At 41.4% G+C, this 26225-nt stretch overlaps 1 protein-coding gene and 2 long non-coding RNA genes across 6 annotated transcripts in view; 2 read left to right on the top strand and 1 right to left on the bottom strand.

Moving 5' to 3' along the window:
- Nucleotides 1–26225, bottom strand: part of PDLIM5 (PDZ and LIM domain 5) — a 132948-nt gene that overhangs the window by 15215 nt on the left and 91508 nt on the right. For all 4 annotated transcript variants that reach the window (XM_037379591.1, XM_037379581.1, XM_037379600.1 and 1 more), the window contains 2 exons: nt 15500–15672; nt 1004–1178 (listed from right to left, as the gene is read on the bottom strand). In XM_037379591.1, coding sequence (XP_037235488.1) covers nt 1004–1178; nt 15500–15672 — 348 coding nt within the window. The remainder of the gene's footprint in view (nt 1–1003; nt 1179–15499; nt 15673–26225) is intronic.
- Nucleotides 6094–8209, top strand: LOC119144365. Its single transcript, XR_005103103.1, has 2 exons — nt 6094–6501; nt 7701–8209. It is a non-coding gene; the product is annotated as an uncharacterized LOC119144365 (long non-coding RNA).
- Nucleotides 12662–15263, top strand: LOC119144360. Its single transcript, XR_005103100.1, has 2 exons — nt 12662–13121; nt 13258–15263. It is a non-coding gene; the product is annotated as an uncharacterized LOC119144360 (long non-coding RNA).

Genomic DNA, 26225 nt, shown 5'->3' with positions numbered 1-26225 from the left:
TGCCAAGCCTACCACTAAACCATGTACCTCAGCACCACATCTACACATCCTTTAAATACCTCCAGGGATGGTGACTCAACCTCTTCCAAAGCTTGACAACCCTTTTGGTGAAGAAATTTTTTCTAATATCCAAACTAAACCTCCCCTGGTGCAACTTGAGACCATTGCCTCTTGTTCTATTGCTCATTACTTGGCAGAAGAGACCAACAGCCACCTGCCTACAGTCTTCTTTGAGGTAGTTGTAGAGAGCAATAAGGTCCCCCCTCAGCCTCCTTTTTCTAGGCTAAACAATCGTAGTTCCCTCAGCCACTCCTGACAAGACCTGAGCTCCAGACCCTTCATGAGCTTTATTGCCCTTCTCTGGACATGCCCCAGCACCTCAGTGTCTTTCTTGCAGTGAAGGGCCCAACACTGAACACAGGATCTGAGGTGCAGCCTCATCAGTCCTGAGTACGGGGGGACGATCACTCCCCTGGTCCTGATGGCCACACTGTTTCTGATACAAGCCAGGATTCTATTGGCCTCCTTGGCCACCTGGGCACACTGCTGGCTCATGTTCATCTGGCCACCAGGCAGCACCCCCAGGTCCTTTCCCACCAGGCAGCTTTCCAGCCACTCTCCCCAAGCCTGTAGTGTTGTGGGGGGTTGTTGTGACCCAAGTGCAGGACCCGGCACTTCTCCCTGGTGAATCTCATGCAACTGGCCTCAGCCCATCGATCCAACCTTTTTATATCCCTCTGTAGCGCCTTCCCTCTCTCAAGTAGAACAACATTCCCACCCAACTTGGTGTCCTCCGCAAACTTACTGATGGCCACTCGATCCCCTTTTCCAGATCACTGATAAAGATATTAAACAGGACTGGCCCTGATACTGAGCCCTGGGGAACACCACTTGTGACCGGCCACCAACTGGATTTAACTCCATTCACCACAACCCTTTGGGCCTGGCCATGCAGCCAGTTTTTTTACACAGCTAAGTTTACACCCGGCAAATAGATACAAACCTAATAACTTGATCGCAGTGCGCACACATGGGAGTCCGCTTCCCTGCTGGAATATGCTCTGCCCTCTGAACCAACGTGTCTTGCTCGTTTAGCTGAGGTGCTGCTGCAAGTTTTTCACTTGGGACAGTTGTTCCAGGTGGTTTAACACTGTTTGATGTCCATCCACTGGCAGGAGCTGGGGAAAGCATGACAAAAGAATTTGGAAGACCATCTTTCAGTACCAAGTAAACTACCTTGAAATACAAGCAACCAGCAACATTTGTCTAACATCTCTGTCCAGAGTATATGCCTACTTAAAGGAACAAGTTAAGAAATGCTTCTTTTCCCCTCCTCCCCCATCAAGTAAGTCCCACCTCCTTTATGAAATGTCTGTGAAATAACACCGAATGGGTTTGGCTAACTTGTAGAAGCAGCGGACAAACTTCAACATACTGAAGAAGTTAGGTGAAAATATACAACCTGTGAAAGCATTATTTTGCTTTAGATACAAACACTGAAGCCAAGAATATCAAGTATATGAACAGAGACAGAAGAATATGACATACCTATTCAAAACACTTTTAAAGTGAGTGTAACAGATCATATGTCATTACTAACAGATTAAACAGGAGTACACATTCCACACAACCTGTACAGGAACTTAAAATACATTACTGTATAAGGAAAACATATTTCTAAATTGAATTTAAACACTAGATCACTAGATAGTGCCAATCTGAAGTACTCCAAAGGTCACGTTCACATCCTTTTTATAAAAGTTATGACACACATAAAAACCTGACGTTTTCAGAAATGTATACATCCACACACTTCAATTTGTGCCCAGGTTTTTAGAGTTGTGGAATAGACATAAGCTTTTATGGAGTACGAAAAATGCGTTTACAAAAATGAAAGGCACAGATGATACTGTTGCCAAGGGTAATGAGAAAATAAAGAGTCCTCTGCTTTTCTTTCCATGCTGTTGATATATGTACCTTGGTAACGTACAAGCTACAGCAACATGAGTTTATGGGAGCAGTTATTACTGTCAAGCAGAGAATTATTTTTCAAGTATACTAAAAAAAACCCAAACCCACCACATTTCCACAGCCTTTTGTTTGTAACCACAGACAAGAGAAATAGCGAGCATTTACTCAGTGTCTTGGCTTTACTACAGCCATACTAAACCTTGTAAATAAAAAAGCGAAATTAAAATCCAAGTGGAAACTCAAGAAACAACCAAGCAACGACACAGATGTAGAACAGCACAGCAATGATGCAGCTCGCCAACATAAGGTCAGGGCGTCAGTATGTAGCTTTGCACAAAAGACTAGTTTGTGGAGCTGTTAATATTTGTACTAGTCTTCCTCTCTCATCTTTCATATCATCTTCCAGGGGAAAGAAGAGAAATTATCATTATCTCCTGATAATGCTGATCAGCATTCAACCTACAGAAAAGTTGCAAATACCTTTCAGGTAAAACATCGCATTCCCTGCTGAAATGGAAATGGTATACTATTTTACGGAGAAGATAAATTTAAGCAACAGTGAATACACAGAAAAATTCAACAGAAATGCCAATCTCTTGTTCTTTTCAGAAGTAAGATAGCCACACACTACACAACTGAAAACAGTTATTTTGCTGACAGACTGCCTCCCCTCCCCATTTGTATATTTATAGACTAAGGTGACACAACTGGAAAAGAAATCCTGTTTAACACCAGTACTTTTTTATTATATTTTGTATTAATCCACTGACATGGGCACACTACCTAATTTTGCTTACTTTTTCTTTATATGAAGAGGCAATATCACACAATCACAGAATGGTTGGGGGTGGAAGGGACCTCTGGAGATCAGCTAGTCCAACCCCCTGCTAAAGCAGGTTCACCCAGAGCAGGTTGCACAGGATCACGTCCAGGTGGGTTTTGAATGTCTCCAGGGCAGGAGACTCCACAGCCTCTCTGGGCAGCCTGTGCCAGGGCTCCGACACCCTCAAAGTAAAGAAGTTTTTCCTCATATTCAGAAGGAACTGCCTGTGTTTCACTCGGTGCCGTCTCCCCTTGTCCTGTTGATGGGCACCACTGAAAAGAGCCTGGCCCCATCCTCTTGACACTTGCCCTTAAGACATTTGTAGACACTGATAAGATCCCCCTCTCAGTTTCCTTTTCTCCAGGCTACACAGGCCCAGCTCCCTCAGCCCTTCCTCATATGGGAGATGCTCCAGTCCCCTGATCATCTTCATAACCCTCCGCTGGGCCCTCCCCAGCAGTTCCCTGTCTCTTGAACTAGGAGCCCAGAACTGGACCCAGCACTCCAGGTGTGGCCTCACCAGGGCAGAGTAGAGGGGGAGGACAGCCTCCCTCGACCTGCTGGCCATGCTCCTCCTAACGCACCCCAGGATGGTAGCATTGGCCCTCTTGCCCACCAGGCACACTGCTGGCTCGTGGTCAGCTTGCTGTCCACCAGGGCTCCCAGGACCTTCTCTGCAGAGCTGCCTTCCAGCAGGTCAACCCCAGCCTGTACTGGTGTATGGGGTTGCTCCTCCCCAGGTGCAGGACCCTACACTTGCCCTTATTGAACTTCATGAGGTTCCCCTTCACCCAGCTCTCTGGCCTGTCCAGGTCTCACTGAATGGCAGCGCAGCCCTCTGGTGTGTCAGCCACTGCTCCCAGTTTTGTATCATCAGCAAACCTGCCGAGGGTGCACTCAGTCCCCTCATCCAGGTCACTGATGACTAAGTTGAAGAGGACCGGACCCAGCACTGACCCCAGGGGCACACCGGTAGCTACAGCTCTCCAGCCAGACTCTGCACCACTGATCACAACCTCTGAGCTCTGCCATTCAGCCAGTTCTCGATCCACCTCACTGTCCGCTCCTCTAACCCACATGCCCTTGGCTTAACTGTGAGGATGTTACAGGAGACAGTGTCAAAAGCCTTGCTGAGGTCAAGGCAGTCAACACCCACTGCTCTCCCCTCATCTACCCAGCCAGTCATTCCATCACAGAAGGCTATCAGAATGGTCAGGCATGATTTCCCCTTGGTGAATACATGTTGACTATACTCCTGATGTTTTCCTCCACAAGCTTATAGTCATATGCTTTTTATTTTTTCCCCCTAACTGGTTGGTTCATCAAATTTCCTCAAATCAGGTCATTTCAAGACTGACTCTTTGGGATCCTTTCCATATTTTATGTAGCAAAAAGTATACCAGTTCATCAGAGTATTTTTGTTGGGTTTTGTTTTATTTTGTTGTTGCTTTTTTAAAATACAAGACTGTTGATTAAATTTAATGTATAATTTACTATATCTTGAAAAAATAACATCTTGATTTTAAAAACATTCAGCATTCCTGAGTAGAAAGTAGCAGCACTTGATCTTCAACAAGTCACTCTGCTACTGTAGCTCATTTAAGATTATAAATGGCTGCTAAACTGAAAACATAGGAATGGGGGGAAAAAATGGGAAAGGTGGCATAAAGGCTTTGAAGACATGAACAAAAGTGGTTTTGATTAATATCACTTTCCTCCTCTGTCATCACACATGGCTTTCTAGTTTTCAGATCCCATTTCATGAGAAGACAAAAATGCACACTAAAACCAAATCTGTTTGAAGACTGCTTTTGCCATAAATCAAATTGCAGCACAGCTTCTAGTATATTACTAATTTCTGTTTGAGTTATCTGCTGAAAGACAAAGCCCATTCAGACACATCAGCTAGCTCGTTTGCACTACATAGTTAAAAATGTCCTTCTGTTTGCTTAAAGGAAAAAAAGTACAAACATCACAATCATTCCCTTTTCTTTGGTCTCATTACAACTTTCATTAATGCTTTTTTTATGAATGATGCTCTTCTGAAAACTACCCAACTTTAAAGTTACTACTGGCCAGGAGCAGAATTTGTCTACATAAACTTTCTCTACAGAGTTGTTAAACAGTAATTTCTGAGTTACTCAAAGCACTAAAAAAAGAAGAGAAGGAGACAGTCCGTCAGTTTGGGAAACAACTTCAGTCTATTAATGACCTTATGTTAAAACAAAACCTCTCTTTCAAGTGAACCATAATATAAACCACACAAATTAGTACTGTTAAGCAAGAGCTGTGTCCTGAGGAAAAACAAGCTTGGCATTTAGTGCTGAGGACCAGCAAAGGCAAATGGACCCGCTCCACTTCCACTGAAATCAGTGAACTCAAGTTCAATGCCCAGACCTTCAGCAGATGCAGGGTGACACAGGACTCCCATGGGATCACAGCCACTATGCAAACAGCATAGGGGAACAGCAAATAAGCCCTACGCCTTCAGTACTTCTATATTTACCACAATATTTTTGGATACTGGACAAAACCTAAGTTTTAAAAGGCTTTTCCACTGTCATTTGTAAATTTCTATCACTATTTGGTCTGCTATGATGGGAACAATATCTCATTGATTGCTGCAGATGCTGTCAGAAAAGGTTGCTTTCTGCTCAAAAATCCTTGAAAAGCAAGACTATACAGTATTTTCTTAAACACTCACTTCTTCCACCTCTTAAGGCCAATGTAATGCCCATGCTCACAGTTCGTCCCCACTGCATTCTCTCAAGGGGTACTTTTCTCTTTGCTGGTAGTCACGCTAATACCTTGCACAGTATTAGTCCTCTCTATTCCTTTTCTTAATTGGACTCAAGTTGCTTTTAGTTCAGATTTTCCATCCTAAAGAAGAGCTGTTAGTTTGCTTCCATCACCCTTAGATCCATACTCTTATTAAAGAAAATGCACTGCTAAAGTACAGCAATAGATATTTCACCACATTTATTATACTGGTTTCTTTGTAAACTTTCTACAGTTGTTCTGCTGGATTTTTTTCCCCCCGTAGATCATCCTCTCTTTCTCACCACTTGATTTGCCTCAGTCTTACCTTCCTCCTTCCCATCTGAACACCAGACAGAGGACAGTTTTTATTGCCCACTTGTGTCTTTCCATAGGCCACAAACACACCTTTAACACCCTAGTAATTTTACCAAAGGTTTATTAATTCCACTGCAAGCCATTGAACACTTTTTTGTTGGTGGTGGCATTTTTGTTTGGTTGGGTTTTTTTGAGAATAAAAAAAAAAACCAACAACTAAACACCACAACAAAGCCAAACAAACAGTATTAGTCACCTACTTAAAATCTATATGAATTCTCAGTATGTATTTCCAACAATATTCCACCTCTTAGAGCTACAGAATTTCAAATATGAGGTCTGTTTTCTTGTTTAGAATGAACATTGGTGTCTCCCAACTATCCTTCCACTTAAACATCAAGTTTAACACTCCTTTACTGGACAAGATGTTTTTCCTGCAAGCAGAGAGGAAGGGGAGAGACTCAGAGTTCCCGCACTCTTCTCCGCTCCTTTCTTTTCCCTACTCCCTTGGAAACTTTTCAGGCTGAAACACAACCACATGATTTAAAGAAAAACATCAAGCTGGGAAAACACATGCAGATGTTTTTTCTTGCAATGAGAAGCTTTTACCAGGGCACACCAGTAATAACAAGGTAGGTACAAATTATGACATTCAATTTAAGAAAAGACCTCTCAACTCTTGGCAATTAGTCTGTTTTCCTGTGGCTTATGTATATACTTTGCTTTTTACCTTTTACATACATGATTTTGGATCCCATCAGCAGCTCTGTTCTCAAAGAGTGCTGGGGAGGTGCCCTAGTACCCAAGATCTAGCAAGGTGTGCGCATATTTTTAATTGCAAATGATGGCAGTGTGGGGATGGGAAAGGAAACCACTCCAGCTACCTCACGACACAATCTCACCACGTGTTTTCTGGGGACCACCTTTGTTGCTAGAAATGGGACAGAGCGCAGCAACTTTCGTGCATGCTCTGAAGAGTTACAAGTTATAATAAGCAAATACTTCTATAAAAATATAATAAATAAATAAAATACATATTAGAATAATAAAGAACTATATACCCCATCAGGAGCTGTTCTACCCTGAGTGCCAGAGAAGTCTGGGTCCTCTGCAAGCCATGAAAAGATCTCTGTAGCCAAGCTGGGGGGTTTTGCAGGCTTCACCTCGCCTTCACTCTCGTTAATTAAACGTTCTAAGGCACTGTTGATTTGCACCTGTGTATTGTCATAGCTGGCTTTTCTAAAACAGAAAACACTCTGTACCTGGCTATTAACCTTCTACTTTATTAAGTTTAAGTTTAGCAAACCCTCAATGTTTGCTTTCACTAAACTCCTCGGTACGGCCAGTTTAATATTTAACAAAGTTTTAGGCAAGGTAAAGAGTTGGCTTTTTTTGTTTTTCAAAAATCCGTGTGACTTTGCCCTTGCTAGACTAACAATAGGCTGTTCCATTGCTGAGCACATGGATAACCGCAAACACTGGCAAAAGGTTTGGAAGACAAAGGGAGAAAGGCGGATACATGGCAGTGCCAAAGTCACTTTGACAGAGGTTCTCCAGTGCGTAGCAACAATACAACAGCCTGAACTGTTTAATGCTCACTTAAACATAACATCAGACTTCATGTAATATCTATAAATAACAATGCTACTTTAAGCAGTGGGAGTGCCAGAACTTCATTTTAAAGTGTTCTAACTTGGTGATTTACACACTGCTATCAAACTACTGTATTATAAATGGAAAATATAAAGCTTCATACGTCCAATTTTCTGACTTTTCTTAATATATCTGTACAGTAAGAAATCTTCCTGTTCCTTCCCTCCAAACCAAACAGATGGCCGGATGAGGCAACGTGTCTGAAAAGCTCGGCTGTCAGCTTGTTACATTAGCCGTATGTAACACCCCATCCACTCCCAGGACCGCATGAAATTGCAGAAGTTCAATGGAGAAAGCTACAGGGCAAGCAAGATGAGAGAAAAAAACCCAACAACAACAAACCCTCCAAAAACACACACAAAAACGCACCCAAACCCCCTGTGTTCAGCAGTTCTCATTTTGTTTCTTACGGAGTCCTGGAAGTTTGTTCAGAGCTAAAACCCCACCACTGATTAAAGGCAGAACAGGAAGGATTAAACCATTATCATATCTTTAAATGCCGGGGAAGACTGGTATGTGCCCCGTGGAAAATCACAACAGGTGCCACCCCGGCCCAATTTCAACAACCCCTGCAACTGGAGGGGCTAGTTCCTGCACTAGCAACCAGCCTTTCAACTGGAAAGGCTCCGGCTAAATTAGCTGTAAAGCATCTTAATTAAAACGAGTATGGTGGTTTTGGCTCACTCAGTCTGTCTCCTTGTGATTTGTTACATCACATACCGTCACAAATTTGGCACAACTGGCGTCGCTTTTACCGAAAATGTGCCTCAAGAAAAAAAAAGAGAAAAATGAAGACCTGTACAATAGTGTTTCGTTTCTCTGGAGTGACAGTTTAGAAACCCATTTGGTAGCTTTCCACAGATAACATCTTGCCTCCCTTGCTTTTAGCTCCTGTTCTGACCTCAACAGCTTGGCTATGCCAAGCTGTCCAGTCTCGCTCACACACAGATTATCTGCCACTTTCATGGAGCTGATGTTTAACACTGAATAGTGACAAGAATGCATTTATCAGAGAAATATCGGAGGTTCGTTTGTTGAACAAGTATTAGGCATAATTCTTGGGTGTCCTACACCTGTACATCTAAACAGGACACGTCACTGTTCTGAGGTGGCGCTAGCAAATGAAGAGGAACTGATCTGGCAAGTCAGTCCGTGACAACAGGCTAGTTGCTTTTTAACAAATCAAAGATGATGAGCGTCTAATTTTGAAAGTCAGTGAACGTTCCCCACTTGATGGGTGCAAATTAACCAGGGACAAATAATCTCTTCACCTCCGTTTAAATGACTAGAGAAAGGAATGTGCATTTGACTTATGTATGTAATTAGTTTAAGTGCACAGCTTGGTGTGATAGCACATGATTTTAGCAACACCAAATCACAGGAAAATTGTCAAAGGTCACATTTGTAAGAGAAAGCCGAGTTTCTGTTCATCAGACCCTGTAGCTCAGGCACACCAGGTCATTCTGCCTCATTCCATGCATTTCTGCATCACTACTATGATCTACCCCTTCTTAAATATAAACATTCAACTTTCAGAAACATCATTTTTTCACCATGTCTGCTGGAGTTACAATTTCATACTACCAACAAATTAAAGCTGACACTTACAAATTACTCTGGTTTCACAATGGGTTTTGCTTGGCTAAGTGACTTCACATTACTTAACTTGTAAGAACAAGTTCTTGTGGTTTGCTGTCACATGATGATATAATCATTTAGATCAGATGAAAAATTAATAAGAATAACAGTCCGTACACTAGGATCAGGAAGCTTTTGTGTTTTGACCTTTCAATCATACCAGTATTATGGACACGGATTTCTGTTTTTATGAATGGTGACTGCATCATGGAGGAGCAATCTTTAACAACCTTTTTCAGTAAAAAATACTAGAACTGTTTATATTGTGGGACTGTTTCTAGTAGAGGCCTTGCCAATGATATAAGGATTAGCCTTAACAACTTTTAGTGTTACACCAGTTTCTTCCCCAAGTTCAGACCATGGTCCTCAATGGGCATGCAGCTCCTCGAACCCCTATAATAATTAGTCCTGCCTTTAATTTCCTATTCTACAAAGGAAACAAATTAGGATAAGAGCGCTCTAAAAACAAAACTCAGAACAAGGTGATGGTGACACAATAGTTTGGTTGCATTTTCCATGCAAAGATATTCCAAAAGCTGATGAGCTATCAGATTAACTTACCCATTCAGGGTGTCTTATAAGATCAACAGAACTGAAACAAGGGCTGGGGTAATGGCAAATGAAACACAGAAACACAAAGGTGACAAGGACAGTAAGTGCTGCAGTCCAACCCTTTACGGACCTTGAGCAAGGCCTTACTGGCAGGACCAAGCATTCTGCGATAGCACAATAAATCTTGGTGCCTTCCTCCCTCTCCCCAGCTTCATACTGTTTGACCTTCTGGGCAGACTCCCCAGTCTGATAATGGTCTGGACTTTTACCCTATTTTCCTCAGCAAATCTCTACAGAATAAGTGGCAAGGAAGGAGACAAAGACCCAAACTGCCAGTATATGCAGGACAGGATGTCAAATCACACCTATGAGCAGGCTTGTATTTTCTCCTGCTTTTAAAGTTCTAATATTATCCAGGGAATGGGATAAACGAAAAAAAAATGCAGCAAGACAGCACACTAAGGATAACTCCAGAGATGGTAAATGCAAGTCTACCAAACACAAAAAAACAACTGCAAGGAAATAGCAAAGTTTTTCAAAGTTGCCTGGGGAGCAATTTTTCTGTGCTTACAGTCAGCTTCCAAGTGTGTTCCCTTTGCTGAAGGGAGCATGTGCTTAACACATGTGCTGGCTCGGGATTAAGCAACTGACAGTTGTGAGCACTGCAGAATATGCTGACATTCCCAAGCAGCTCTACTGGAAGGGGATTATATATCCCAGTGGTATCAGGCTGAGAGAGACCCTGGGAATAAGGAAATTGGCACATGTGGGTAACTGGTCACTTAAAACTGCAATCTTCAGATACTTGTATCGCAAACCCTCCCCATCCCATCCTTGTAACTCAGCTGCCAAGCCTAGGAAGAACGTAGGTCATCAATCATGATGAAACCCTCCTCTCCAAGCAGCAAACCAGCTCTTCTGGCCACCAGCTGTACCAGCTCACCGTGGTAACCCCATGATCCCACCAGACCCCTGCAAGCAAAGCAGGATGCTGCCTGCCCAGCTCCTGTACGGGAAGGCAGGACATGGCAGTGGCAGGACAGTGCCTGGCACCCAGCCTCTCCAGCTCCCACGGCACCAACAGCATCTTGAAGACACAAGGAAAGAGGAGGCAATTTCACGTGAGAAATGTAACACTGGAAGTCCTGACCTCTTCTGACCATTACAGATCTTGTTGCGCTTTCGGCAAGAACAGTTTGTCTCCTGGCCAAACTCCAGTTTGTGTAACTGCATTTACTGGGTAATTATACTTTCTTAAACTGTCCCAGCAGTTTCAATTTGCCACGGTGCTGTTGACTTCCTTTCAAGATGCCGTGGAGTGTTACAGCCTGCTGACAAGCAGCTGTTACATTTCACCCAAGAAGTGACTGCATGGCAGTGGTGGGTGAAAACCATTCCTGTGCGTGCATCATGTGCTTGCACATGGTACTGAGACTGGAAAATGCTTTGGGGTTGCTTGGGGGTGAGCAATGCTACATGGGCATAGGGTAACACTTAGTTACCAACTAGTAGAATAACTCACTGCCATGTAGATAGGATGTTCTGGGTACCTTTTTTTTTTTTTTTTAATTAAATATAAACTTGTAAAAAGCCTTTCCCTCTGGTGGGTGAACAGAACATCATAGCTCAACAAAAATGAAGTCCGAACTATTACGAATCCTAGCCTGTACACTGAACACACAGTAACGTGCGTTAAACCACAATTTGACTTATTTCAACAATTGAAAAATATCAACAATACAGACAAGACAGGTTGGTAGCAAATGCATTATTTGGAAACCACTGCCCAGGTAGATGACACAGCTGCACTGTGTGCACACCTCACCTGCTCCCCATCTTCAACCCCTTGTGCACCCCATGTGCCAAAGATCAGATTTTTTTCCTTTGTTTGTTTGACAAGCCAGGCTTTTATCCTGCTTATCCAGCTTCTTACCCATGCCTTAAAAGAAAGCATGAGGCAGCCATCCCTCATTTCCTTTACCAAACCACTGAGGAATCCTTTAATATCAGGATTTTATTCCAAAGGGGAATAAAACCTGTTACCTTCACAGAGGGTGACTAGCAAAATAGCATTCACGGGTACTCCATGAGTGCCCTCCAACAGCAGATGAGGATAAGTCAGTTCCAAGGGTGCTACCACTGCGAGATCACTTGGATCACAATTGAGTTCTGTACAGTGACGCCCAGTTCCTGAAGCATCTCCAGGTTCACTATCTCAGCCATTCAACTTAGATCATCTTTTTCATCAACAGCTTTTTCTTTCCAGGTTGTGAAATAGAGGTCATCGGAGCTCATACCTCAGTTGCAACAAAAACCCTCTGACATCTTTGGGTATCTCTGCACAATCTTAAAAGGAAAAAAAAAAGCCCACAAAAAAAAAAAAAAAACTAAACAAAAACCTACCACCCAAAAAACCTAAACACACAACAAAACCTCCACAAATCCTATACCAAATCAACAAAAAAGGAACCATGCTACTTTTAATAAAAATATGTAAGGGTATTCTCTGGTGATCTATCCAAGAAAGGGAGATTCCAGCTAAGAAACAAATGATGCTTTCTGACCAAATGACTTATGAGCATCTTAATAAATAAAATCACTAGTAATATTCATGACATGCCATCAAACAGCAGATTAAAGCTTCCCTAGACACAAACAAAATCCTGCAACATGCCTGCTTTGCTATGGAAACAACTCGATGTTATACTCCAAGTTTCAGTTATTAATAGCATACTGATATACACATTTGCATAAGATTATGTCTTCCTTCTAATTATTTCCTAAGCTAGGCTTCAACTATGAAATCAAGAGGGTTTTGTTTGTTTAAAATCTTGTGAGACTGATGATGCCAAATTTTGTTTGGCCTGTGAAGCACTGGCAATTTTACTTTTAAAAAACTTCATGCTCACAGACTGCAAACAAACGGTAGAATTAATGACAGAAGTCCAAACTATAACTGTTTCAGGGTATGTTTTTCTTCAACATCTGACTAATTTTATGAACACACTCAACTATTGAAACAGTTTTACCTGTCAGACTGCTGGTTTCAGCCTGAGTAAGCTCAGGTACAGCAAAACGTTGGATTTTTTTTTTTTTGTAAAATTTAGGTCTGAGAAAAAAAGGCTGATCCCGCCTCTGTTGTAACCGTGCTCGGGTTACAACATGCATGACTTGCATGGGTCGTGCTCCCATCTGCTAGTTTTGCATTACTGACCCCTTGAACAACATGGGCAATGCGTGGCACATCAAACCGGAGGTGAGCCTAGAGCAGGTTTACAGGGCACAACTGCAGTGAAACCTGTCAGATAACCTGAGGACAAGTCTCCGGCCCATCGGCTACTCCTGGAATTTCAATGGAATCATTAAACGCTTCCTTTCAACTCAGAAATCAGGCTAGCAGGAGCATCAGGTATGTCACTTCTTCACTCATTTGCAGGCAAGATGAAGGTGCCTTCAGACTGATGAAGTCAGATAATGTAAAAGATGAACAAAGCCCAAGAGCATTTTGACATCTCCAAACAGTCCGGTTTTCCTCTCTGTTTCAGCAAGCAGCTCCACATACAGGGGACAAGCACAGACCGGCTTCCCGTGGCAGTGCGTGACTCCTCATGCTCCTAAGATGCAAAGGCTGAGGCTCCTCCGGCACCTGGGACATCACACCTTCTCCTGCCCCTGTGAATTCTCAGGCAGCTGCCATCTGCACTGCTGCGTTTTCTTCCCTGCACTTTTGTGTTTTAGGAAACTTTGGGTTTTCAGTGTCTCTTTCTTCTACCGTTTTTATTTCTGGCTCTCTCAATATTCCTGGAGCAGATAATGACTTTGCTTCTTTGGAAGTTGAGCAGTGCACCTCAGGACCTTACAGCAAGGCAGCACAGAGCTGGCATCCTCACAACCATTGCCTTCCACCAGCTTCTCTATCAGTATAAATTTCACAAGTTTTTTGTAAGCCACTCTGGAACATAACAACTGAAAACTCTCTGGCTGGCTTTCCCCACCACTTACCTAATTGGTACCTCTAATGTGAAAAAAGATACTTTCACATTATCCAAGAGCATAAGCACAGATTTTCAGAGAAGTACAGAATCAAGTGTAATTTAACTAATCCTTTTAAATTTTTATCCTTTGCGTGTTCGTCATTAACCAAAAAAAAAGAAGTCTATTTCAAACATTAGACTTGTACTAATACTACAACTAATCGTAATGCGGTAGGATTTAGCAGTGAACACCTACCAACATACTGAAAATGGGTGTGGCACTACTGAAACCCCAAGCTGACAAGTGACTTCTGTGCAAATAAAATCAATTTATCACTTGGTGAGACAGCAAGAGAGTTATGTCAAACACTGAGCACAATCAGTTGCTTACAAAAAATGCAGGACTATCATACTGCCCCCAAACATTTGCCTTAAGGACACACGTCACCAAAAATGTAACTTTAAAAAGAGTCGATTGATTATTTTTTTTTCCCCTCGAATGAAAAGTAACTTAAAGTAGCAGAACAATGCTAGAATAACCTAAATTTAAATAAGTCTTTATGTTGTGCTTAGGAATGTACTGGGTATTTGATGAGGATAGACGTGACAGCGTATCGCCACCTTGAGGCTCGCTAGCAGAACTGCATGTCGACAACAAAACATATATTTGTTACCAAGCCCAACAGTAATTTAGCCACATGTGCTAAAGGCATTGCATAAAACACACAGCATTAACCCCATATGTTTTATCTTTATTTTTATGCCAGAGCCTCTGTAGTTCCTTTTCTGGATTGGATATACTTTTAAAGTGGGAAAATCCTTAATAGTAGAACAACAACAACAACAAAAGTATTTAGCATCTTAGATCTTGTCAGAAAGAGAAAGGAGAATATTAATCTCATTCTTCCAGAAGAATTTGCAGTTGAAGCTTCCTTATTAATACAGATTTCCTAGAGCCTTTGAAATTACTACTCCAGTTCAGCATCAAGGACTTACTCAGTTTAAGAAAGAAGCTACTTTAAAAAGATTACCCCAAATTACTGCATGTAATATTAAAAAAAACAGGTGCACACTTACACACATCACACATTTTAATACAGGTATGGTTATAACATAACAATGTTCGTAATCAAAATAGCAGGCCTTCCAGACACAAGGCATTTTGGTGTGGGTTTCGAGGGATAAGAATTACCAAACTGCAATAAACGGTAGCAGCTATGTAAATTGTCCTTGAAATAACCCACCTTTAAACAAATCTCCATATCACAATAGATCACATATCTATGCAATACTCTGGCACCCAGCTCCAATAAAATCTACAAATGTCAAAAATATAACCGCTCCAATGTTCTAACCCCTTTTTCCTTTTTTTTTTTTTTTTAATTAACATCTGCTTCAGAAAAGATCACTTGGAAAACATATGTCTGTTATATTCCTACCCCTGAAATAGTATGGAATATGCTCTGTTGAATTTAGTCACATGGGAAGCACCAAGTTGAAACTGTGAGGTGTGTGTGTGTACATATATATATATTTGATGGGTATATATGCTTTTAATAGACATGAGAGACATCTGATTTTTCTTGTTTGCAAAATCAGATATATCTATGAAGCTGCTTACATAGGGCTACTGGGTTACTAAAACTGCTAAATCCGTTTGTTTGGAAAAGGAGAGAAGAAAAAGTGGTCAGTACTCAAAACACACAAATAGACATCTGAAGGCTGTTGGTTTTTTACACCCAAGGTGCAGTCTGTTCTCCTGAGCTATCCAAAGGTCTTTAAACAAACGAGAAAAAGCCTCACTGGGAGTTACCTGCTTGGTTTGCAGGCTGCCAGCCCGAGTACTTGGCAGCACCGGGGGGTCCCCCTGGCTTGAGGGGGGCGGCCGGGGTGGCACTGGTGGGAGCAGCGTTTTCTTGGCAGGCAGGCATGCTCCTCACGGAGGGGGCTGTAACTGCAGCAGGGTGGGTGGTCTCCAGGGAATCACTGTTCAGAAACAAGGGAGGAAAAAATAAAATTGATTTCTTACTAGGACAAGAGCATCTGTGAAACAGAGATGTGGAGCGACATCCCAGCACCTCAGTGCAACAGAGCAGAAGCCACTACTCTGTCATCACTGATGGTGGGGCGATCACCCCAGAACAATGCTGTGGCATTTACGTTTTCAAGCTGCTTTTGAAGAACTAGATACTTGAGTAATTTCCATCAAAAGTCAATACAGACAACTAAATCCCTTCACAAATTCAATTTAAAATAATTAAGTGTTGACATGATACAGGTTAAAGCAGGATCCTTACTGTAAATTTGGTACACTCCCAGACTTTTTCAATACCTTTTTTTTTCCCTTGGCGAGTAGGCAAACACTCATATAGTCAGATTATACTTGTAGATCTCAATAAAAATCATCAATCTAAAAGTGACTGAATTAAATGCAATTTTATTCTATGGGGCACTGTTTCAACAAATTATTTAGTGTTTTAAGAGCTGTAAGTTTCTTTATTCATTAAACAACAGGCACACAGTATCTTGTATTGCCTCTTTAGAGCAGTTTAAAGCAGTTTTATATTTTAAGGGTTAGTAGAACTCTTTTAGATATTTAAAAACATGCATGAAGAAAACTGCATTTAATCACAATTCAAGTAGGGGGTAAGTAGCCACTCATTATATTGGCAGCAAGAAAATTTTTCATTTCTTATTTCCAGAGGCTGTTCAAGAATGGGGAAGTTACCATTACAAAATTTTCATACAGTGTAACAGTATCTATATAATGGACATTTGCTGTTGGGAAACTGAAAACAACTATTTTCATTTTTTTAAAAATAATCTTCATAGAGTAGTAATTACTAATGAAGGTTATTTGCAAACTGAAAGGATCACAAAACCAGGAAATTAACTCAACAACATTGCAAAATACAGCCAAAATAACTACAAATACATATATTGTGCAATGTAGAAACCCATGAGGTGACATATTAGGAGCCTTGTATTCTTTTCCTCCACTGAAGAAAAACAAATTTACAGCACATGTGCATTATGGATATTTCACTGGGTTCTGTCACAGAATTACAGATTGTGCCAACTTCGTAAAGTAAAAATCCTTGAGCTATTTTTAGTTTACACGTATTGCACACGCACAACATTGCCTTGCCCGTGCAACAGGCAAGAACTTGAACACACCATGAGGCCAAAAAGCAAGTTCATAACCTTAATTTTTTTTGTCTTTAAATTCACAGGGTTAATAACTGATGTATTTACAATCTTTCTCTGGGTAAGGGATAAAAAAAAAAAAAGATTCACAGTTGAGAGAATATATATGAACGCTCAGTTTAATAAGTAACAGCTGTTGCATTTGTAGGCTTTTGGTATCAGCAGTAGCTGTGCTGAACTGACACACTGATGGATTTGCTATACGTAGCATGCACAAGCCCAGTGAAGCACAAAGTGAGATCTTGTATTCTGTTACATTCAAATGCTAAAACATATTTAAAGACATGTGTATAGCACAAATGGAGGCATTTAAGGTACACGTTAGACTCCTTAAAGGCTTAGTAGACACGTCTTTTTGGGCAACAGATTTTAGAGCAGTGGAAATATACTGCATGAACGTGCTGTTGTAGACTAAAAAAAAATGTTAGGAGGACACCCTCTGACATGAAGTAGCAGCTCAGCGGTTGAAGATGACAAGGTAGTTTAAGACTGGCTTCTACTATGAAAAAAAAAAAATGTGTCTGCAACTTCAGTGTCACAGAAACATCCTTCTGCACTGTTGAGTACATTTGACAGGTAACCCATGACACTCGCTCCACACCAGAGCCCCATTACAACTTTAACAATTCCTCAAAACACTGTTGATCCTAAAAAAAGGAGAGTTTCCTCCTTTGCCATCTAAAAGACTCATCACCACTGTCAACTCACTTGTTAAGTCTAGCACCTCTTTACCGTCTTTGCCTGGAACATAAAAGTCATAAATAATACAAAACATACGTCATAAATAAGGAAATCCTGCTGAATCAGCAGCTGTCTACACAGAAGTGACTACTTAACAAGCAAAAATGGATGCAAGACAAGCAAAAAGGGTATCCTTCAGGCAGAAGAAGGATAGAAAACGGTGGAAATGGCTGTAAAACTGCAGCCTTATTGTAGAGATAGGCAAGGAAAGAGACACTAACACACTTGTTAGTTGTAACGCTGATGGGCATCTCCACCATTGCCATTTTTGTGGTTTAATTCTGAGGCTTGTGAATGATTTGGCATGCTAATTCCTGAAACGGGTTATTGGAGACACTTTGGCTTTCATTCAGAAATTAGATGAATCCTAACGACACCAAACTAAAAGACAATGATAAACCCAGCTGTAAAACCAGCTGTGATTAATTTTTTTTTTACCACCTCTTGCAGTTTATGTGCCAGGAGATTATCCTAGAGAGACCCTTCCCAAGGGAAAAGCTTGAAACCATTGTTCTGACAGAGGAAATCATGGTGGCCTCAGGGCAAAACTTCCGACAGGACTTGGACACCTTTTGTACTCTGCCTGGTTCTTTCAAGCAGGGGTTGAATAAACTGAAGCCGGCACTACAGGTGGTTAACAGGCAGGCTGCTGCTGCAGCTTGGCAAGTGTCTCCAGTGGGATGCTGCCCACCCACAGCTGGCTGCAGGGAGCAGGGCACACATTGGCTTTCCTGAATTACAGCCCCCAGTCACACAGTTGCCTGGTAGCGCACGTGCAGCATTCTCCATAGAGACATATAAATCCATCTTTGTCTCCCTTTCAGAGAAATGCTGCACCCCAGAGACGTTCAACCTTCTAAATGCTAAACTTTTTCAAATTCATGCTTTAAAATTAATTGCTCAACATTTTACTTCATGTTCTTCTACCCTGAGAAACACCCAAACTCCAATTATTTTTATCCATCTTTATAAATATAGCTATTTAACTTTTCAGAAGCACACTTCCCTACAAACTGGCTGTGCAATACCTACAATTAGGCCTACTAGTATTTTGTAAGTCACTAAGATATTGCACAATGACAACCCAAGATACTGATTACCTAGCATATTCATGGTTTGCAGAGATGAAAATATATACAGAAATTCAAGAAACTGAATAGGTTATGGAAGGGAGCTCCCATCTGCTTTTCAGCATCATCACTAGAAAACTGAAGGAGGAATAATAAACCTCACGTCTTTACCAAGTTTTACATAAGTAGCTTTCTCAAACTTCCCAGACGACACTCAAAGGTCAGGTTCAGGTCAAGCACATTTCAATGTCAAAACACCTGTACTGTTACTAATGAGAAGCCTACCTTCTAAGTCTAGCTTTAACCTTTTAACTGTTTCATAACTCTTAGATGAATCCTCATACACCTGATGAATACTTACAGCAAAAATGAAAGTTTTCCATTATGAAAACCGATGCAACCAAGTGTCACATCTATCTTAAGAAAGACAATGCTGCTTGCAAGATGCAAACGCTCTGCTGTCAAGCTCTGGGCAAGGGGGGTGAACAGTTCAAGAATGAAGGAACAGTGGAATGTGAGCCTGACTGACTCAGTTGTGTGTCCTGAAAACCCATGATCTGTTTAATTAAATTATGGGGACACTAACCAAGATAAGCCTGGAAGCGGGTGCAAGGGAAACAGAATGCATAGGTGGCCCAAGAAAAAGTCCAGCAGAGAAGCAAGCCAACGGCATCTCTCTAACTTTGACATATGCTGGCTCCTACATGACACTCTTCCGAATTCCCATGGAGAACAAGCTCCTATTGCATGATGCAGCCCTATTCTATCAGAGTAAGGGCATGTATGGAAAATGAAGGACTTGGGGGGGGGGGGGGGCGGACACCTGTCTGACACCTGAGGAGACACACAGAGCTCCAGTGCAAATGTAATCCAGAGCTCACAACAGGCTCCTCAGACTTAGCCCCTCCTGATCAACAGAAGCACTGTGGAAACAGGCAAAATAGCCTAAAAAGTAAGTAATGATTGCTCTGCTATTCCACCGCATCTTCCTCCTCAAATACCAAACACTGTATTACACCCTGTTTTTTGGCGGGGGGACAGGGAGAAAAAGACATTTGCCAGATGACTGTCCCATTGCTGAACATGGTACTGAGAGCTTCTTGGATGCTACAGAGGGGCGACGGGCAAGGAATCTGCAGGGGAGGTAAACAAGTCCAGGTCACATGTACAATGAGCACCACTTCTTCAGAGATCACTCTTAGATATTTGCATCCATACCACACTCCCTTCCTTCCCAAAATCAGGTGCGTCAAGACAAAGCTGAACACTTTTCAGAGGCATTTTAAGAAATTAGCACTGGAAAAACCTTTTAAATGTATTTAGACATTTTGACAGCCCTCTTCTCTCCCCAGAATCCCAAAGAAGAAAAACACATGATCTGGGGCTACAGATGCCTAAACCTGCCTCCATACTTCCATGGAAATTCCGATGTAACACTGCCCAGAATTTCTTCACACACATTCTAGAGAAGTGTGTGTCATGATGGTTATAGCCAAAGGAGAAGCTATAGTTCTAACTGAAAATGAACACAGCTTGTCATCATGTAACTTCCAACACCACTAAAATGGTAACAAGGCACCAAGTCTCTCAGACTTGCCCAAACAGGCTCAAGAGCTCTGGGTGGACCTTTTGCTCATGTAAGCCCAAGGATACAGGTTATCCATCTGCAAACACCATCACTTGAGCCCTGAGCTCAGTCTGATACATCAGTATTTTTCTAATAGTTCTCTGGATTATAAATGATATTTTAACTCCCACTTGCTGTCCAGAACAACTGCATGAGCTAGGAACAACTCCCCTGTGGTCTGAGGAAGCTTGCGGACAGAAGAGGTCACGTAGTATCTAAGAGTCTGTAAATGCCTTCTTCAGATAGCCAGGACTTCTGTGAGGTTATTTTCCTTTAAGAACACTAAATCTTTAATGAGAAAAAGAAAGAAAAGATGTGAGCAAATCACTGTTCTTGGTTTCTGGCACAAACCAGTGGAATATGATAGCCTTGATTCTGCTTTAGGGCTTCTAAAACCGGAACAGTTTAACAAAAAATTAAGATTCCACTTGCATTACACATTGCTGCCTGTTGGTTGTCTGCTAACCCCTAGCAGGAATCAAGCATGTTGCAGAAACCTGAATAAAAGGCTTCTAAATTATACACACAGTACTTGATGTAGCACTGAACGTGGGGGGGAAGAAGTTTTTAATACAAACTTTTTTTAAACATTTATATTAATGAAACTTTGCAACTTCAGAGTAAGAGAGGAATGATTTCTCTGCCCTAAGACCAAGCAAGCTGTTACACAGATGCTTCTCCAAAGCAAGGTATTAGCACAGCTAAGATAAAACTTGAATCTCAGATCTCAACTTCTTGTTTTAAACTATGTTGTTTAAGTGATCAAAACATCGTTTTATCCAGTATCAAAATACACACTAGCTAAAGACATACATAGGAGACTAGAACAAGCCAGGTACGAGAATGATGACAAAACCCCATGGATGTGGGAAATACATAGGCCTTTCTGCAAGGGTTTTCTGGTGCAACAATAGAGAAACAGCAGACAAGAAATACTGAGTGCTGACCTTGTTCCCACCCCTACTGCAAACCCGTGGCCTCAGTCGGCTTTTTTTAAACAGTGTTTACGTTTCATGTTAACCTAGCAGTGTTCCATTAGCTTGCAAGAAAGAAGAAAATGTAAAATAAAATAATAAAATGAAAGAGCAGAGAAAGTCATCTGGGTGGAGATATTTCCATATCAAGTTACAGTGAGGAAGTGTTTAACCCTTCTATAAGCAGTGCTCCAGGCAGAAACAATTCAAAGCATCTTTCAGAATAAGTATTCTCTCAGAGTCACAATGTTTATGTCACAAGGCCAGACCATTCCCTTTTTCAAGTAGCATCAGGGAGATAAAGCAAAAGCCATATCAACGCCCATTCTTGCTAGCATCTCCCAAATTTCACAGTTTTTTTTCCCATGTGATTTAATTTTAGGGCAAATCTCCAATTCCTGGAAATGCAAGATATTAAAACACATTTTCCTTTGCTGCATATATGTCATTTGTTAGAAAACACAAGCCCCCATAAACTTATGTCTATCTCTATTGCCATCAGGATGAATGCTTAGCTTATTCAATTTCTGCATGGCTATGATACAAAAAAAAAAAAAAAAGTCCATTTCTGAGGAGTGTGGTAGGGGAAGAAAACACGTAGATGTTCAGCACTATTTCAGGTGAGTTAATGACAGATATTAAGTCAGGAAAACGTCAAGTTTTCTGGTAGCTACCCTGTACAGAGCAGTTTAAGACAGCCAGGGTTTTGGAACAAAGAATATGAAGTGAGAGGGATAAAAGGGAGCAACCCTACTGCAGAACAAAATCGAAACCCTGCTTTTATTATAGCTACAATCTTCTTGAGTTTTTCACCAGAGAATACAGAAACAAGCCTAAGCTACCTTGATAAAATAGATTCATTACCTTTTGCTGAAAATTATACAAGATAAAGCCAGAAAACACACACACACCCAACGTTGTTCAAGCTTATTTACTTGGCTTTCCTGGTTGAGCCGCTTGTTTTCTGAACAAGCTATTCTACTCTACAATGTCACACACTAATCTCTTTAGTGATGGGGCAAAAGATTTCAGCTCTCCTTCCTACCAACTATTGTGTTGTGGGATAAAGCGATCTGCCATTTAAAATAATTTTTCAGCATTACATTCTTGCACATTTTACCATACGTCATCAGATGGACAGTAATGCAAAAACATTGTCACGCTCAGTAAGTAGATTCCTCTCAAATCTAGTATATTTTTTCCTAACATAATTGATTCGTTTTGCTTGATCTTGTTGAACTCAAATGAGGATATGTAATTACTGACAGTAAGTTGTAAGCAGAGTTTATCTTTTTTTATCTCCTTTACCTACATGTTTCAAGCCATACAATAAAGGTTGTGCTCCTTTATTCGCTAGGATGAGGTAGCACAAAGCTTCATTTCTACGGTTCCATCTACTGGCAACCCCTTCCTCATTACTGGCACTGGCAGCTCAGGGTGGTACGAAGGAAAATGGAAATCATTACCCTGGAATGTCGTATGGTACATTCAGATCAACACCAGTTATTCTTGGAAAAATACTTCAAAAAATCCAGTTTACGCATAACATTCTCAGACTAATGGCACTGCTACATCACATTTCCCCAATTTTAGGTCACAGCCTACTTGGGATGTCCCCATCAGCTTGAAAATCATGTGCTTCCTCTATCACCTTATGCCACAGCCTGTACACAGCAACCCGAACTAGGATAACCTGGCTATTGCAACAGTTTAAGAGAAAATTCATTTTCCAGAAGTTTAGAAATAACACTTAAAGCCCCCTGATAACCTACAGATGTTTATTTCAAGCTGTTGAACCTGGGTCTTGACATATCCAATACTCATCAGGTCTTTCGGGCAGGGCTTGTATGGCCGCTGTACTCCCAGTATACCCCCGGCTCCTTGACACACCTCTCTTCAGCTCTGCCAGTTGGATGAACAAAACAGAGAAAACCCTCCAAAACTGCACTTGAACTAGAGCAGCATGAACGTTCTTCTCATTGCTTGCTGCCTTTCCCAACAGACAGCCCCATATACTCATAAGGGACAGGAATCAAACACAGTCAGTTTGGGAATCTCAACCTCCTAGCAGAAGTAAGTGTTTGCAACTCCAAAAATAAACCTCCAAAACCAGGACAGTTTCTCTCCATGTGGTGGGTGAGCAAATGATGAATAAACATAAAGCCGGTTTCAGAGTCAGGAAGGACAATGTTTCCATTATTTTAAAAATCCACCTTCATTTGCAGCTTATGCAACAGACAATGTACATTAGTGAGTGAGTGAAAAAAAGAAAAGGGAAATCAGGAATTTCGTTTTCACTGCCATCATTGGCTCTACCAACTATCAGCAAACAAATACTGCGGCTAAAGAACTAAGTCTTGCTGGCAGCATGTCCTGGACTTCACCTGTATTGCACAGGCATCAGAATTCCTGGAGAGGTTTTCCCTTTGGATGCATACATAAAAAAAATTCCTAGTAAGTATCACTTAATGGCAAAAAGAACGTTAGTATTTAATATTGTGTTATATCTTATATATACAACTTAAGACTGTCTGTTTGTGTCTAACAATTACCGTTTACCCTCCCCAAGGTCAGGGCTACTTTAGCCTTTTCTAGTGACCGAGGTCACCTTGAAAGCCATGGAACAAGAGGGGAAGAACTCACTCAACAGAGGTTTCAACATCAAGTGGATGTCAGTTCCACTTATAACTGGGCCTTACATTTAGAACAGTTTTACTCTTGTGAAGATGCAAATAAGTACATGAAAACCCACAAACTATTTCTTCCTCAGCACAACTTAATACATACTGTCCTGTAAAATAACCAAATAGATTTCTGCCTTTGAGGCTGAAGTCAGTTACATAAAAGCAGCTTGCCACAGAAGCGAGTGTTAACATAGCTGCGGTTAGCAAATGAAAACAAAAAGTCCTGTGCGCTGAACAGAATCAGTGCGGGAACAAAGGGCCAAGACAGCACATAATTTTAAATGCACCACATGCCAGTTATTTGATTTTATGCATTAAAAGTGAGTTTTGAAAAAGAGCAGCTCTTTGTTCACGGAGCACCCTTGCAGCCGAACACGTCCCTTACTTGTTCAAGGAACTGTTGCAAATAATTCACCTGGACAGAGGTTTCAAGCCAGAATACCTGGTTTCTTCTCCAGTCGGCTATTCAGAGTGATGGTGCCTCCCTTGGAGGCTGGTGGTGCAACACAAACAGCACCGTGTGTCTTAGCAGGGCACCTGATGCCAGCGAGGAAACCTTTGCTTAGTATGGTGGACTTGCACAAACACCACCAGCAGGACCAGGGTGCACATTAGCTCTGCAAAGAGGCAAAACCAGTCATATCTGGGGGCTGGTGACTTGGTGCCAAAGACCACAGCAGGCAGACTGCTTCAAGCATGCAGACGACAGAAACAGGCTTTTGAAGGAAAAGCCAGTTTCTTGCAAGTCCTAAGTACCAACCATGCACCACACTCAGACAATACCTCTTGCTCTTTTGCAATTCCAGAGCACTTGTGGACTTCCTGGGGGGCCTGATGGCCTGCAGAGGCGGCTCAGTGACAGGTGTGATGAGCAGAGCATCCAAAAGCGAGCGGTAGACGCTAGGTTCAGAGAGTCTAGTAAGCGTTTAAAAAGAACAGGTAAAGAAACCAGGTGACCAAAGTTTAAGCTGGCTGGGATGACTGAAAACCCTAAAACCCTTGTGAAAAGCCAATAAATTCTGTAACAGTATGGAGAAACTGAACCTAGGATAACTGGTGCAGAAATTACATCTAAATAAGTAGCCCCCAAGCTGGAGGTTGCGCACCACAGGGGATGGACAACACATTGGGTGTGAAGGGTAAATTCGTTTTATTTTATTTTTACCATTAATAAAGTAAAATAGAAAATATTTTGAAAATAGTGTTTATTTCATCTTTTTCTCATACTTTTTACATTTCTGCTTTTTGTATGCTTTAAAATGTACATAATATATCAGTACATTAGGACATCTATATAATTTAGAAATATATAAATAAACATATATTGCATGCTCCAAAAATGTTTATTGATATGAATGCCTGATTGAAACACTTGAGACCACTGGTCTAAGCCTTTATAAAAAGCAATGTTGTACAACTTGGATGGAACTCAGAGTTACTGACTTCAAGCGTCCAAAGGTTACTCAGAGATGCAGATTATTCTGTAACCCATATAACACAATTGTTATTTACAGCTAGTTTACTAACTGAACAGTAAAATAGGTATCATGAGGATGAGAAAGGTAAAATCACGCACCAAAGTTCAGAGCAGCAGTCTGGAGCTCATTTAAAAACAGGTCATGGGAGCCTTGGACATATTCTAAAGACTTGCCCACCATGCAACTGTGAAAAAGCTGATTTTGCAACCATGCCAGGCACTGATTATTCTTGTATGAGCTTGAACTTTCTAAAACCATATTAGAAAATGTTCCTTTTAAAGTTGATGTCTACCTGGCCCGGACAGCAATGGCAGCAGACACTGCAGCAGCAGCCACACTCTTAATTTTTGATCTCTGCTTGAAAGGAGAAAGAATGGGAAGAGAAGGAGATCCAAACGTGGGCAGACTTCCAAAAGGATTTTCCAGCAGTACTTTTCTAGCACAGAAGCTTTGAACCAACAGACAAGAAAACAAAGAAAGCAGGAAATATTGACAGAAAGACAGCACAATACCAGACCGCATTAAACATCGGAAAGTTATGGGATTGTAGGTTCCCAACTCACAGAGACATCAGGCAACGTATTAGCCACCTGAATACTAATACAGAAAAACACAATTTTGATTTCACCCACAAATAAAACTTTCCCTTTATCAAGTCAGCATTCAGCATCTATCACCCTTCAAATTCCCCATCCCATACTCTGTCTTGCACCCCTTAGTCATTCCCACTGAACCAAGGCCCAGGACACTCCACGGGG

The sequence above is a fragment of the Falco rusticolus genome, chromosome 1 (assembly GCF_015220075.1).
Source record: "Falco rusticolus isolate bFalRus1 chromosome 1, bFalRus1.pri, whole genome shotgun sequence".
NCBI classification, from domain to species: domain Eukaryota; kingdom Metazoa; phylum Chordata; class Aves; order Falconiformes; family Falconidae; genus Falco; species Falco rusticolus.
The sequence above is the reverse complement of the archived record's forward strand: the minus strand, read 5'-3'. Positions and strand labels throughout refer to the sequence as shown.